The sequence below is a fragment of the Phyllostomus hastatus genome, unplaced genomic scaffold (assembly GCF_019186645.2).
Source record: "Phyllostomus hastatus isolate PE091 unplaced genomic scaffold, TTU_PhHast_1.1 phas_contig_38, whole genome shotgun sequence".
Lineage (NCBI taxonomy): Eukaryota > Metazoa > Chordata > Mammalia > Chiroptera > Phyllostomidae > Phyllostomus > Phyllostomus hastatus.
The window spans coordinates 11,805,327-11,821,324 of record NW_025333869.1 but is presented as its reverse complement, the minus strand read 5'-3'; the positions used below and the strand labels follow the sequence as shown (position 1 = coordinate 11,821,324).

At 47.1% G+C, this 15,998-nt stretch overlaps 1 protein-coding gene across 1 annotated transcript in view; it reads right to left on the bottom strand.

Moving 5' to 3' along the window:
- GRID1 (glutamate ionotropic receptor delta type subunit 1) overlaps positions 1-15,998 on the bottom strand; it is a 727,533-nt gene that overhangs the window by 226,139 nt on the left and 485,396 nt on the right. The window contains exons 7-8 of the mRNA XM_045842113.1: positions 7,333-7,494; positions 5,212-5,331 (exon numbers count right to left, since the gene is read on the bottom strand). Coding sequence (XP_045698069.1) covers positions 5,212-5,331; positions 7,333-7,494 — 282 coding nt within the window. The remainder of the gene's footprint in view (positions 1-5,211; positions 5,332-7,332; positions 7,495-15,998) is intronic.

Below are 15,998 nucleotides of genomic sequence, written 5' to 3'. Positions count from 1 at the left end.
GGATTCCACCCGTGCTGTGTGAGGCAGCTTCTTTTCATTACTAGGAGCTATCCTGTCTTCTGACTGCTGCTTTTTCCACCTGGACTCACTGCTTAGACCTTGTGACTCACTGCTTAGAACAATGTGGGACAGTTTGTAACAGAGAGTAACAGACCTGGGCCAGAATGTTAATGGCATATGCATTTCTAAGCCCAGGGAGGGCTGGGGTCCTATGATATGGCAATCACTGCATGATGAGCAATTATTTCTCTAAATTATCAGCAGCCACAAGGCCCTCCTGAGGACATGACCTCAAGGGAGCATTTGATTCCTGTGCAAAGCCAGCTTTTATGAAGAATCTAAATTGACAGAGCAAGCAGAAGTATCTTAAACTAATAAAGGAAAATGAAGCCCTCCCATTTCCCTAGGTAATTGCTTGGACAAGAAGTCTGGCCCAAGGCACAGTGAAACATCAAGTCAGCAGGCTCCAGACCAATGGGGACAGATCATGAGGCCTTAATATTGGCTGGGGGAGTGAGGAGGACAGGAGCATGGAGTGGAAAGTGAGCTGAGGGGAGTGAGGGAATTCAGGAAGGGTATTATGGGTCCTGTGTCACAATCATCCCCCCTCCGCCCCAGTACAATATATCTTCCTTCCAGCCCAGCACAGCCACTTGTGGGTGCTGCATAATCAGGGCTTTCCAGTCTCGGGGGTCCCAATTTCCCAGGTAGAGATGCCCAAAAAACCACAGAGATGCTGGGGCTAGGGGAGACTGTGCAGGGGAACCTCAGGCCCACTACTGCAATTCCCCAGCTATTTTAATAACCACATGTCCGCTTCTGCCACTATTTAATATATTAAGGTTGCAGTAAGATTCTGCTGGAACAGATTTTTCTAGGACTAGAGAGAGGCTTGAAAACCATCGAACAAATTTCTTTCTCAGTGTCTTGGTCCTAATTCAATTCTATTCCATCAAAAGGAGTAGGATACAGTCCTGTTCTCTCTTACCAGGGTGTCCTTTGTCCTGGAATGCCAACTCATAGAGCAGACCCACAGGTCTTCCATATGCTGCTGCCCACTTCCCCACTCTCCTGCCTAAGGAGTCAGGCTGCCTTCCACTGAGCCAGTGAATCAGGTGGATGGTGCCCATGGGAAATAAGATTCAAAGGACCTGCAAGAAGTTGGCAATTTTCCCAGGATTTCACTACATCAGAGACCCCGTGTTAGTGGAAAGAGGGAAATGAGTCTCCCACACCAGTAGCATTAGGATGGAGAAGGGAAGACATCCTTAGCAATCATGTCATGAAGAAACGTTTCTGCAGGGCTGTAGTGGGTGCTATACTCCAGGCAAGTCATGCTTATGGAAAAAAATACAACTGTGTTTTCCTTCTTCTGTTAATCACATCAAAATAGTCCCAAAATAAAATCTTATCAGAGGTGAAGCTCCCAGGTCCCTCTTGGTCCTTGGTCTTTAAAACGAGAGGACATCTGCTCATGGGCATGGAAGCAGGGCTGGGCACTGCCCAGGCACACAGAGCCCTCCTCCTTCCTCTGGCCTGAGGCGTGGACACCTGGTGTGGGGAGGAACTGCACGCAGTCCAGGGCACTCTGAGGCACAAGGCCATGTTCTAAGCCTGCCTGTGCCTCCCTGCTCTTGTGGGGTCTGGGGTAAAATGCTCAAGAAGGAAGCCCCATCTGCCCCAAGCTAGTGTTTCAGGCCACATGGGAGAGTCCTCACTGCCAAATTCTGTAGCAGGGTCATTATACTGACCCTTCTCTTCAACCAGGAGATTCCTAGCACCTGTATCTTCCATCTGAGAAAATACAGAGTCATTGAAGTGTTGGGAGTGGGGGCAGAGCCAGGAATAATGCAAAGGTTCCCAAGATAATGAGAGGACATACATATGAAGTGCCTTTGCCCACTGTAGGTGGCCCATTGTCCCTGCTCAGCTTCCTCTTGTCCTGTCCTAAACAGCTTTACATGCTCCCACCATTGGAAACTGTCCTAGAGAGGCCCTCCAACAATCCCATCCCAGCTCAGGTCATAAGCCAAGGATATTTGCATGGACAGATACAGGTCCATGGGAACCCCCTTTAGAGATTTCTGTCTGAACAAAGAGAAAGCCAAATAGAAAGCTGTAAGGTTCCAACAAGAACAAGCATGTACCCACAAGATGGATGTCAGGACAAATCCTGTGGGAGCTGGACTGGACTTTCCAAAGCTTGCCCTTGGCGGGGTTGCTTGGTCATCTCCCTTGCCCGAGAGCAAGCAGAACGCAGACATGATTAATGTTCTGCCTAGAGTTACACAACAAGCTGGAGACACAGACCTCTGCTTCTGTCATCCAGCACACCCTCAACAAGAACACACTTCCTGGATGAGATAATTTCATTAGTATTTGTCCATCACTCTGCAGTGAAAGGTGGTCACCCATTCATTCCATCCTCTGAAAGGGCGGAGTAATCACCATCTCCTGGTGCCACTTAATCTAAAACATCTGGGTGACTCACCCTCCCTGAGATCTCCCTTCAGACTATTTACTTTGAAAAATGATCCATTTGCATCCATTCAAATGAGCACTCTTGGTTTAAATCTTAAAGAAGTTACTTGATTTGGGCTTTTGTGTCTGCATTTGTTTGTTTGCTGTAGTTATTTTTAAATTAACATATGTATGTAGACACAGACTGACACAGATGATAGATGAATAATGTATTATGATATATACATATATTAAGATACATGTGATCTTTGCAGGGATCCCCTGGCTCTGCTTCAACATGACAGCATCTAATAATCCACTCTGTTGGCTGTTCTAACAGCTCCACACTGGGCATGACCACAGACATGCAGTTGAGAGAGCTCCTCAGAGTGCCCCTGCCCCCTTAGGTTGACTGATCTTTGCACAGCCTCTGTGTGCCTCAGGACCCTAAGCATATCCTCAAATCTGCTGCCCACCCCGACTTCATTTTTATGCCACCCCAATTTCCTAGCCTTACCCCTCACAACCCCATCTTCCACCAAGAAGCCAATCTCAGCCCTGCCTTTAAATGATGGATAGCCGTGACACACTTTGCCCCAGTGCACTCTCCTTGCTTCATCCTGACACCTCCCAGACCTCTCTTTAATGTGCTCTGGGACTGAATAAATAACAAACATAACAAACAAACATTTGCTATGGTAAATCCATTCCTGCTTCCCAGATAACTTCTCTTTAACCATGATAAGCTGCCAGGCAGGCAGATAACAATTGGGATATGTAGTTATTAAAGGCAGATTTTAAAATGACAAAAGGATACATTTAAAAATAAAGCCCACTTGAAAATCAGCTTCTCTTTCAACTCAATTACATCCAGGCTTTGTGCTCAGAAGCTCCTTATACTGAGAGATTCCAGCTCCCATTGGCTTTAGGGTACTGGAAGAGTGTTGCCATGGCAACACAGAAGACCCAGACACCTGAAGCAGGAAGTCAAGGACACTGCCTCCTGCTGTCTCAGGTCCCTGGAGTGGTCAACATGTCCCCCATCAGCTGCCTAAGATGAGGCAGAGACCTCCATAGCCAATATTCCACCCACTAGGGGGGCCTTGATATTAGAGTTGAGCTGACAGAAGAGGACAAGGCAGCAAAGGAGCCAGCAGACAGAGCCTGACTGTCATTAACAGCAGAGGAACACTGAGGAGTGAAGGCAAGTACCGTGGCAGACGGGAATGGTCGCTGCTTCAGGCAGCTATGCTTGATAAGCTCCTTTCCTATCAGAGTGACTGAAATGGTGTTGTGTCCTGCTTTCCCCTGTCCAGGTGGGAGTCCCAACACAAGTCAACTTCTTTTGTGGCCATAAATGCCCAGACCAATGCTGACCACCTGTCCCCAGCCCTCTACCAGGCCTCACAGCTTTGGATATGCCTAACTGACATCCCTGGCACCCTTAGCACTACAGGTCCCACTCTGGCCCACCAGGGTATCACACCAGTCATCCATCCCATCTATGATGCCATAAACAAACCTCTGAGCCTCCAATTGTCATCAAACCATATGCATCACCATTGCATCTCAATCAATTATTGAACCTTCCATATTGTTATGACCAAACCATGACTCCACCTTCTGTCACGGGATGGGCTGAAAGTGCCCCTACTCACATCACACATGGATCCTCAGTCTCCCCAGCCTCTCCCTGGGGAAACAGTCCTCCCATGTTGTAACTGATGACAATCCCTAAATGCTCTCACACCCTCCACAGCCTCACACATGCATCCTTCCATCTGGCCCTCCAGGAGCACAGCAGAGAATCCCTCTCCTAGATTCTCAGTACCCCCACATCATGGAGCTCTTTTCTGCCCCCAGCCAGTGCCAGCATCCAGGGTGAAGGGATCTCTGCCAAGAGTTTACCCTGCCCTGCTGAGAGCTCACCATGCTCTTTGTCTCCTGGGTACTGTCATTAGAAGAAACATCTTTCTCTCAAGTGTATGGAAATGTGAGTGTGACTCTGTGAATGTGTGTGACCACTGTGTGAGTCTGTACCTGAGTGCATGCCAACCAACCAATATTTTGATGCTATCCTCATTAGATTAAGCCTGTGGCCCCTTCACATCATGAGCACATCCATCTGTGCCTTCACTCCAGGGATCCCAGCTCTGGGCAATGCCAGCCCCCAGTCCTGAATCCTAAAATCCCTCATAAGAGAAGGAAAGTATCATTGGAAAAGCCCCCAGGCCCACCACTTGCAGGAGTACCAAATGAAACAGCCAAAGCCCACCCTGAGTGATAAAGCCCATGTGCCTCTTTCTTCTCTCCAGTGGGTCCTCGCACTCCCAGCTTCTTACCCTCCTTCTGTGTCACTTGTCTGCTCATGGCCTTGTCTCACTCTTGGATCTAGAGAATACTCTCTGGCTATAGCCTCTGACTCCTGCCTCAGCCAGTCACACCTGTCCCTGCCATTGGGCTGATTTCAGCCATTCTGGAGAAACGCACTGCCCTCCCAGGCTTGCCCAGGACCACAGGGCTGGCCCTCCAGGCCCCTACTGTACTCAGAGACTATATCAGCAGCACTTTGGCACTTTCTGTTGGAACTCTCTGAGCCTCTTCCCCACGTTGGCATAAACACCACCACCATGGCAACATCAGCAGAGACTGGGGGTAGGGGCGGAGGCTCTGTGCTGGTCAGCACTGCTCGGAACACAGGGCCTATGCCACTATAGCAGGAGGAGGAGGAGGTAGGCCCCTGAGGATTACCTTACGCATGTCTTTGCCAAAGGTCTCACTGTAGGTTGTGCCGAGGATTTCAAACTGGACATAGGGATTGGAGCTATCCTCCCGAAACTCCATCACCCCTGTGAGGCCTGTGATGTGACCCTGCAGAGAGAAGGAAAAATCATTCAGGGTAAGGCAGATATGGACAGGGGAGAGGAGGAAAGCCCAAGGCAAGAAAGAAAACAGAAGTGGTCACCAAGAAGTGAACAATCAAGGTCTGGGGGAGTAGTGGGTACACTGTAATGAGAAAAGAGTCAGTGGCAGTCCTAGGGCCTCGGAGTAAGATCAACAATTCCCAGGCCATGACTCACAGGAAAAGTCCCTAAGGCTTGCACCTGTCATTTATGTAGTCAATATGATTAGAGGACCTGCTCTGTGCCACACACTGTGCTAGCCATGAGATTAAAGAGTGACAGCTTTTATGCCCTCCCACTGAAGCTTACAGTCTACTCTTGCAGCCTGCCCCAGGGGCTCACCTTAGCTTGAGCCAAGCAGAAAGTCAAAGGTCAACAAGAGCCATGTTAGGCACATGGTGGGAGTTGCAAAGCAGCAAGCATGAGACCTGGAAGCCAAAACCCAGCTCCAATCCTGGCTTTGCCACCTGTGCCACCTTAGGCAAGTCACTGCTTACCTCCTAGCATCAGCCTAGATTACTTAGATCCACATCACAGATCCTGCAAGGACAGAAGGAGAAACTGTGCACAGGGCATGGTGATGGCCACAGACTGGGGGGGAGGGGGGGGGGCGTGTGACCACTGCCTCTCTCCAGTGGCTCAGTGGGCTCTGTAAGAGCAGGTGGCAGAGGGGCTGAGCTACCCTGTGGTAAAGCCACTTCTTTCTTCAAGACTTGGAAAGGGGGTCTCATTGAGGCTTAATCCCCCATAGTCAGTGAGCTGGGAGAGTCCCAGGGCCTGAGCTAGCCCAACATGACACCCAGGTCTGGCTTGGGCTGCAGTAGATTTAAACCAACACCAGAATATGTTTGCAACTACTGAAATCACTCACAATTTATTGTGACTAAAACTCCTAGCACTGCAGATTTCCTTAAACGCTCTTTTGAAGCCTCTAAAAGCCAATTCAAACTAACAAATCTTCTGTGGATTACCCAATTCACTTCAAATCTAGCTTTCTAACTTGGTGTTGTGCTTTAGTATGTCATGGGACACATCACAAGTGCAGAGTATCTGCACATGCACATTCACAGCCACACCCAGATGAACACACCCACATGCACATGTATGTACACACACAGAGGCTGTGGTCTTGACTGATAAGCACACCTATGATAAGCACTGCCAACTGAGACAGCCTCTCTCATAAACCATGGAAGACATGAGCTAGGCAGTTGCTTCCATTTTTTTACTTACAGTAGTTCCCCCTTACCCATAGGGAATATATTCCAAGACCCCCAATAGATGCCCCAAACCATGGATACTACCAAACCCTATATATACTATGATTTTCTCCTGTACACATGTACCTATGATAAAGTTTAATGTATTAATTAGGCACAATAGGATATTAACAACAATAACTAAGAATAAAATAGAACATACTGCAAAACAACATACTACAATAAAATTATGTAAATGTGGTCTCTCTCTCTCTCCTGAAATATCTTATTGCACTGCATGCAACCTGCTTCTTCCTATGATGATGTGAGATGATACAATGCCAATGTGATGAGATGAAGCAGGTACTCATAATAGTGTGCTATTTAAAACTTATGAATGATTTATTTCTGGAATTTTCCATTTAATACTTTGCAATCATCATTGATCATGGGTAACTGAAACTGCTAAAAGTAAAACCATGAATAAGGGGAGACTACTGTACTTATTATCTTGGGCAAGTTACTTAACCTCTCTAATGTCCAATCTTCACATATGAAAACAGAGACAATCATAATAACACAGAGACATGAGCCCTGGCTCACTCCTCCCTCAAACACTGATACAGGAAGAGTGGCAAAGAGAGGAGCTTGGGAGGGGCCTGCCAGGACAACCACGAAGAGAGCTCCATTCATGACACCTGCTGCAGGAGGCAGGGGTGAGGAGGGGTGCGAGGAGGCCTTGGCCCAGGAGGGTTCTCCCTCCCACATACCTTTTTGATTGTGTCCAGCATAGACCTCCCTCCATTCCATGGCTTGGTGGACTTGCGGATGCAGTTGAGGCTTGCCATGCTGTGCCATTTCCGGTCCTCCAGCTTCCTGTGGAAGGCGTTAGCCAGCATCAGAACACTGTCATACAGGTAGAGGTTGGAGATCTGCAAAGATAAAGGTGGTGAAACCTTTTCCACTGGTACACTTCCAGAGAGAGGAGAAGAAACCAATGGAGGGCTAGGGTGACTCTGAATGGTAACACTAAGAAGTGGTACCCACTATCTATGCAGCAATCCTCTGCCTTCCGGGTACGCATTCAAAACACCAGGCAGGAGGTGAATAGAGTAAGACCTAGCCCTGCTTTAGGAGCTAGAATTGGGGGTGGATCTGAACATAAACAGGAGAACCAGAGTGGTCATTGTCACAATTGAGTCTTGCATGCAAGTTCTGCAGGAGACTGGAATGGGACATCCTGCTCAGGTAGCAAAGGTGGGAGGGAAGGATGGGGAGAAAGCTCAGTCTAGAAGAATTATAGGATAAAGAGTGGAGAGGTTTTTAGAAAAAGCACAGCATTATGCAAAGGCATGACTGTGCAAAGGAATAGGGCCAGGTAGGGCATAGTCTATCAGAATATCCTGTAAAGGACCAAAGGTAAAGATTTTAGGCTTTGTAGGACTTACAGTCTCCTTGAAACTGCTTGATCCTGCTGTTATAGTATAAAGCTGCCATAGAAAATACACAAACAAAGGATGTGCCAATAAAATATTCTTCACAAAAACAGACAATGGGCCAACCCCGGTTAAGAAAACAGTTCAACAGGTTCAACTGAACCAACGAGTAGAGTAGGTAGGGAGTGGGCTTAAGAGAGACACAGGGACTGAGCCACGCTGAGCCTGGTCTGTTGTGCTAAGTAGTAACAACACTGGGGACTTTAGGGAGAAGGGTTCCAGTGGAGGGTCTATGCCAAGAAATCACATTTCTGCCTTAGAACTGCTCTGGTCCCTGGCTGGGCCTGGGGATGATGGTGGCCAGCGTGATCTGTGGCAGCTGTGTGGATGGAGATTCAGATGCCACAGACCTTGCTCACAGTGGCATCATGGCCAGCCAGGGGTCACTTTGGGGATTTGCAACTATGCGCATCTGAGAACTTGCCCTCTGCTTAGCTGTCCACAGTACAGCTGGGCCCTAGAGGAGACCTGGCCATCTCAGCTCTTGAGAACAAGTTTGTGAGGGAGAAGCTGGAATAACAGCAAGAAGAGCTACACGATGGCAGTGGGGTCCAGGGGTGGGCCAAGGCTCACTCCCCGACCATAATCTGGAGGAGCCCAAACACCCACATCTGCCTTCTCAGGGACCCAGCAAGGGCCCTCCGTAAGGAGCGGGGCAGCTTTGTTCTCAGGTGTTACCCCTCAGGACACCCTCTCCTCCCAGGAGCTATTGCACAAACAATCATCAGCCAAAGTGGGTCAAAGGGACAATTCTCTGCATTTCTAAACAGCAAGGTGTCTGCCAAAAATATTTCAGGAAAACAAAATCACCAGATATAAATAGGACAATCTGTTGGCCTCACAGGACTCCTGGGAAGATCAAATAAGATCCTTGGGCTTCAGGAAAAACCACAGCTGCCTCGCAGCCTGGCCCTCACCACTCCCCAGAATGTCCCTTGCACTCCCAACACTCCCATACCTTCTTCTCAGCCTGGAATTTCTGTCTTCACATTGACTGGGTACCCTCAAAACAGACAAGAGCTTGTGTTAAGGGAACTGTCCTCTGCAACTGAAATCAGACACAGGCCAAGGGAGCTGGTGCAGGACATCAAAAACATCTGCTATATCATGCCTGCCCAGACACTCATTCTAACTCTCAAGCAGAGCAGACTGTTTCGATGATATCCCTGTGCCCTGACCATTCCCACAGAGCCCTGGCCGATCTGCCTTCAACCTGTGTACTTGCAGCAGGCACAGGGATGTATGCCACTAAGGCCCATGTTCCTGGCACCTCTGCAAGCTGCAGGGGTAAGAAGTAGATGGAGGATGGACAGGAGATACCTCAGTGGTGGCAGGAGGATGCCTGGGATGACTGACCCCTGCTGACTTAAACAAGAGCCTCAGGCCAAAGGGAAGCAGGCATGTCAGCACCTGGCAACCTTTCTTAGGGTCCTGCAATACACAGGTGCTTATCTGACAGCAGAGAGAAATGATTCCAACCACCTGGAATTCACCCTCTGCCCTACAGGGAACACCAGGACAGAGCCATGTCTCCCATCCCTACATCCCTGGGAGAGTATTTCTTCAGGGCAAAAGACTAACCCACTCCCTGCCCTTGTCAGCCTCCCCACAACTCCAGCTCTCAGGAGCCACTGCCACTGCAAAATTATTTTTGACATGTTGGCCTTCCCTCTGGAATACAAAGCCATAATGGAGATGTTTTATAAGAGAATGTAAGCCACTTAGAATTAGCTTGGTTTTATTTTTTTAAATCTTTTTCTGAAAGGATAACTCAAAGCTGAGACTCCTTGATGATGTGAAGATTTCTCTTCTCAAGACGTTCATGGATCTCCCAACCACCCACTCATAGCTGATGCTATTCAACCAGTGGGATGCTCTGACACATCTACACCTATACACACACTCATACACAGGGGCAGCAGCACCCCAGCTGTGGCCCAGACCAGCACCCAGTGGTACTTCCCTTCTTCCCTCCGGCATTTCAATTCACAATGAATTGAGGTATTTAACAAATGTATGAATACAGAGAGGTCTGAAATGAAGAGGGAAAAACAGGATGTGACTCAGAAAGGCCAAAGGAAGCCCTGAGCCCTCCCACAAGTGTGTCTTCTGGGAAGGGTTAATGCATTTCAGTTCAAGGGAACAGGCTTGAGCAATGCTCTTTCCCAGGTATGGATAGGCCTTCCCACTGCCCCACTTCTATCACCCTGGGCACCTTCTGCCATGATCTACACACTGTCAGTTCACAAGTGCATTTACTCACCAAACTCTGAGTTTCTTAAGCATAGGGGATTTTTTTTCCCCACTATTCTAGATATCTCCCTCTATATACACATTATCTCTAGAACCCAGCATCCAGCATTACCCAAGACCATGACTGGTACTTAATGCATGTTTGATGGATAGACACATGGTGGATGGATGTGAGGATGAATAGATAGATGGATGAGTGTATAGGTGGATGAATGGGTATGCGTGGGAGGGGAGATAGGGAGATAGGGAGATGGATGGGTGGATGGATGGATGGATCTCCTGATAAGAAGACATACTAATCTTGGTTCACAAAGAGAGAAAATATAAAGACAGGAAAATTGTATATATAAAACAAATATATATATATATATATATTTCCTGCTATATATATATACACACACATATATATAATAAAGAGAATATATATATATAAAGAGAAAATATATGTATAAAACAAATGCATATATACTTATATATATATTTTCCTTATATATATAAATATATCAGGAAGAAAGATTTGCTGCCTCCATCTGTGACTTGGGGGGGACCTCCTTTGTTTAAACAACTATTTGCTTCTCATGTATAGCCTACTCAAAATGTCTTAATCTTTACTTGGAGCTTGTCCAATCTTCTCCACTCACTGCCACCCCTTCTCCTGGTGAGGTGCTATCTCAGTAGTTCCTGCCTCAGACAGAAGCTGACACTCTGCATTGTTCTGCAGCTCCTCCTCAACCTCAGTGTCCTAACTTGAGTGACCTGCTGGGTTCATTGCTGGGGATCCAAAGGAAGGAGTACTACCCTCACAATCTGGCTGTCCAGAGAGGGAAGTTTTGGGGAAAAGATCAAGAATGGAGAGTAGAAGGGCAGCTTCTATTTGGGGCTCCCCTGAGTCCTGAAAAATGTAGGAAATGCCTTTCCTCAGGGCAGGTTGGTGAAGACTAGGGTCAGGGCTTAGTTATGCCATGCCTTGAACCAACAGGGGCAGTCTGGAAGGAGAGAGGCTCCGAACTGTGTGGACTCTCCTAACCATTGGTCTTGAGGGCTAACAGCCCAAGCTGGAGCTACTGAGGACAAGGTCAGGGGCAATAGCAGGGAGCTGGTTAAAGAAGTCCTTGCCTTTCTCCCTCACATCTCAGGTAAGGCACAACACAAAGCTCATTTGCAAAGAAAGGTCAAGCAGAGCAGATACAGTCATTATTTAAACCCTCATCCTCCTGCAAGTGAGAGCCTGAGGTTCTGGCTAGCCTATCTATACTGCAGCACAAAAGGGACAAGGAACCAAAAACAGCATTTCAGTGAGAGTTCTTGAGAAGAAAGGAGAAACCAAAGTATTGGGGCCAAGGTTTTGACATAGGAAAGACCTGGATGCAAAGCAAAGGAACTGAAACCAGGTAAGAGATACCAGTGGGAATTAAGTCAGAAACAAACAAGAACCAGAATCAGGAGAGGGACCCAAGGCTCTCCTTGAAGCCTGTGACCTCATTCTAGGTGGGGACAGAACTGGCAGGAACTCAGCTGGTTCAGCTGACCACCCTAGAGATACAAGGTCTGTCCAGAAAACATCTAGCCATTGTTAGTATAACGAGAATGGTTTGTGTGACACTGATGTAACCTGGAAGCCAAGGACAGTAGACTGGAAGGGACATGCATAAACAATGATGACTTCACTGTGCTAGTCAGTGGGGGCTGTAGATGCCATCGAGTGAGTGTGTGTACTGTGTGGCCATCACATTCAAAATGACTTGAGTCAGTAGAGCAACCAATCTGCACCCAATTTTGCATTAAGCTTGCACATTTCTCTGCAGAAACTATCTGGATGATCAGAAGGCTGTTGGGGATGATGCAACCAGTGCAGCACAAATAAAAGTGTGGCACAAACACTTCAAAGATGGTTAAGAATCTGTTGAAGGTGATCCATGTTCTGGAAGGCAACAAGCAGAACATCTGAGAATGTTGAATGTGTACAGGCTGCAGTCAACAAAGATCAGTGACTACAGTCACTAGAAGCTGGTCTGGGGATTCCAGAAACTACTGTGCCTGAGATTTTGATGCAAGATCTTGGCATGAAATGTGTCATCACAAAATTTTCTCTGTGGCTTCTGCTACCAGAGCAGAAAGAACATTGTGCTACAGTTGCCAATGGCTTGATTCAAACCACTACCAATGAATGAGATTTCCTCAAGAAGGTCAGAACTGAAGATGTCTCATGGGTTGATGGCTATGAACCAGAGATGAATTAAGAGTCCACACCCAAAGAAGGTGCAGCAAAGTCATAGCAAGATCAAGACCATGTTAACTGTATTTTTTGATTGGGAAGGTGCTGTCCCTCCAGGCCAAACAATTAATGAGTACTACCTCAATGTTATTTGTCAGCTGAGATGCAATACAACAAAACTGCCAGCTATGGACAACTGGTGATTAGCAGCTTCATCACGAAAAGGTGCCCAACTTATGCATCATGTCTCATGCAGAGTTTTTTGACAAAACCTCAAATTATCCAGGTGACTCAGCACCCCCTACAGCCCAGGTTTGGAGCCCTGCAACTTCTAGCTTTTCCCAAAACTAAAACCACCTTTGAAAGGGAAGAGATTTCAGACCATTGATGATATTCAGGAAAATACAATGGGGCAGCTGATGGCGATTCCAACAAAGGATTTTGCAGAGGATTTTCAACAGTGGAAGAGCCACTGGGAGAACTGTGTGAGGTCCCAAGATACCTACTTTGAATGGGACTGAGGCATTATTATCCTATGTACAATGTTTCTTGTATCTTGTATATTCTTCAATAAATGTCTCTATTTTTCATAGTACATGGTTGGATACTTTCTGGACAGACTTTGTTGTGTATGTAAAGTTCCTCTCTCACTGTCATACTGTACAACTCTTACTCTACTGTCTATGCAGCTTAGCCTGATGGCATGGTAGGATGAGGCAAAGTTTTGGCTTCACCACAACCTGAGTCAGCTTTGTTCACTGCTGTAACCCCTATCTGGACAGAAGTACATAGATATAGAATGTGCTCGATAAATAATTACTGAATGAGCAAATTGAATCTCCACTTGCACTCACTTGCTGAGTGCTATTGAACAAGTCAAGACTTGTTCTAGTCTTACGTTGATGATAGTAAAATACAGTATGTTCAGGGGTCTTGAAGAGGTATTGTGGGTGGCCCTGACTTACCCTCTATGAAATGCAGGTAGCAATGTACACCAAGTACTGTCCTAAGCAATTTGCATGTGTTTTCCATTTGGGAGGGATGAAGACAGAAAGAAATGGAAGAGGAAATAAAGGACCCAAGCAGGATTTTCCATCTGACTTCAATGTGGGTGAGCTGAGAGCTCCTCCAGGGTTTCTGCAGTTTCTGGGGCCCAGCACATATCTGGTGCACACAGCATGGGACCTGTTGAGGAAATGAACTTGGATCTGCCTACACCACTCACCCTCTCCCCCAAATCATCTTAGTCCAAAAGCTATTCAAGGGCAAGCAGGGGTCACATCTGACTTTTGCAGGTTGTAACCAGAAGACTGAGCAAGGATCAGCCCTGAGCATTCTATTCCTAACACTGCCTAAAATCTGCTGACCTGGACATACATCCCTGGCCTCTTCCCAACCCCAGGTACTAAGTCACAGCTGCCACAGCCCCTTGCGCCTGAGCAGGACCTTTTCAGAGCTGCCTGCACTGAGGTGAGGGAAAGGCCACATCTCTGCCCTTGGGATGTTCCATAAAAGGTGCCAGTGCAGGATGGCCCAGAGTGGGGTCCTCGATAATACCCTGACCCCAGTTCCTGAAAGAGAGGTGGCTTGATCCACTGTAATCAAAAGCCTGACATTTGCACTGTAGGGCTGGTTCAGCCATGGGAGATTCCAGCATAGGCAACACTGCAATGAGACCACCCAGGTGTGCAGGAGAGAGAAGCAGGCAGGCAGAGTATGACTAGAACAAGGACTAGCTACCACCCAACCCTGTGGGAGGCACCACGTTCCCTGTCTCCTGCTCAGGCTTAGATATTTCAGTCCCCAGAAGCTTCCTTATTGTTCTCTCTACATGGTCACCTCCCATCACCACAGCATGGTTTGAGTACCCTCATTTCTCCTCAGGGAGATGGTAACCACTAGTGACCTTGTCTACCAGCCTCAGGCTCTGCCCCTCTGCCCAGTACACAAGTGTCTTTCTTGGATGCACAACCTGCCCTGACACATCTCCAAAGGTTACACCCTGCCCTTGGCGCCCTGGAAGCTGCCCTGCTCTCCAACTGACCTTCTTCTCTCTCACCTCTTGCCTCAGACACACAGAAATCTGCCCCTGATCGCCTGGGCCTCTGGGGCCTTACATATGCCATTCTCTTAACTGGAACACACTACAACATACTGGCTAATAGTCCCAATTTATTTGGGATTTGTGAGAATTAAGAAAGAGAACATTTGTGAAATGTCAACATATAAGCTGGCACCAACTAAGTAGATAATTGATATTTGTGGAATTAATGAATATTGGATGAATAGTTTTAAACCTGTTCTTAGGAAAGAAAAACACCAAGGTAAAGAGATGTCAAGGTATTTGCAAAGAGGTTGCCTCTTAGAATATGAATGATAGAGGGCAGAAACTATGCTGGGAAAAGGAAATAGGAGCTCTAGACCAGCATGTTCCATGTGGAATTGTCACCTCCAGTCAGAATCTAGATATGCATTTCCATGATATGTGGGATCCTGGCAAGGCTTGGATTTCCAAAGTCATTTACCTATAAAAGAGGTGGGTCCCCAGATGGAAAATAGGGAAGGTGAAGCCACATCTCTGGGAGGCAGAAAAGACAATCCAGGCGAGAGCTCTTAACTGGACCTTGCAGCTCTTAAGATACCTAGGTACACCCTCCTGGATAATTAAAGATCAATCACACAAGGCCAACTGAGAACCAGGGATGGAAAAACAGGTTTGATTTTTTTAAAATAGAACCAGCATCCCCATTTCATCAGTAACTATATTTTATTTAGAAATATACCTTGGGTCAGCAGGAGCAAAGGCTACCAATAAGATTGTTAAATTGATCTTCATGAGAAAATAAAGAGAATTCACTTTGGTGTGAAAACCCAGAAGGATAAAATAGAGGGTGGATAAGGAAGCCAGCAAAATGGACAGAGGGGACTTAGCACATCAGAGGCTGTTTGTGCAGCTATAGTGCAAAGCCCACCAGAGATCCCTGACCTCTATGTGTGACATCATCTCTGAGACTCCGATTTGTTGTCCTGTTGGAACCAGGAAAGGCACTGATTTCCCAACTGGGTCAGCACTGGGTGGGGTCAAGGCAGCCCCATCAGGGACTCAGATGATCTGTTTACTTACTCTGTCCTCAGAAGCAGGATTAGAAACAGGAGTAATAAAAGTATAAGCTCCCCCACCATGAAATAAATGTGCTGAGCAATTCAGGAGACCTGTATGTTTCCAATCCTGTCTACACTTCAGCAGGCTGAGACCTGTGCCCACCCCCATCACACTGGAAGGGAGAGGTCCTAGAACCTACCTGTAGCTGGCTGGCTGTACTCCTGGTGCTCTGTGCTCTGAGAATTTATACAAATCAGATTAAGGTGTTCCAGCATTGACTCATTATACTGTACTCCAGGGGCCCTGGAAAGTGTTGTGCATACATATTATCAGGGTAAGAGTCATCCTTGGAGGCAAAGGAAGATGAAT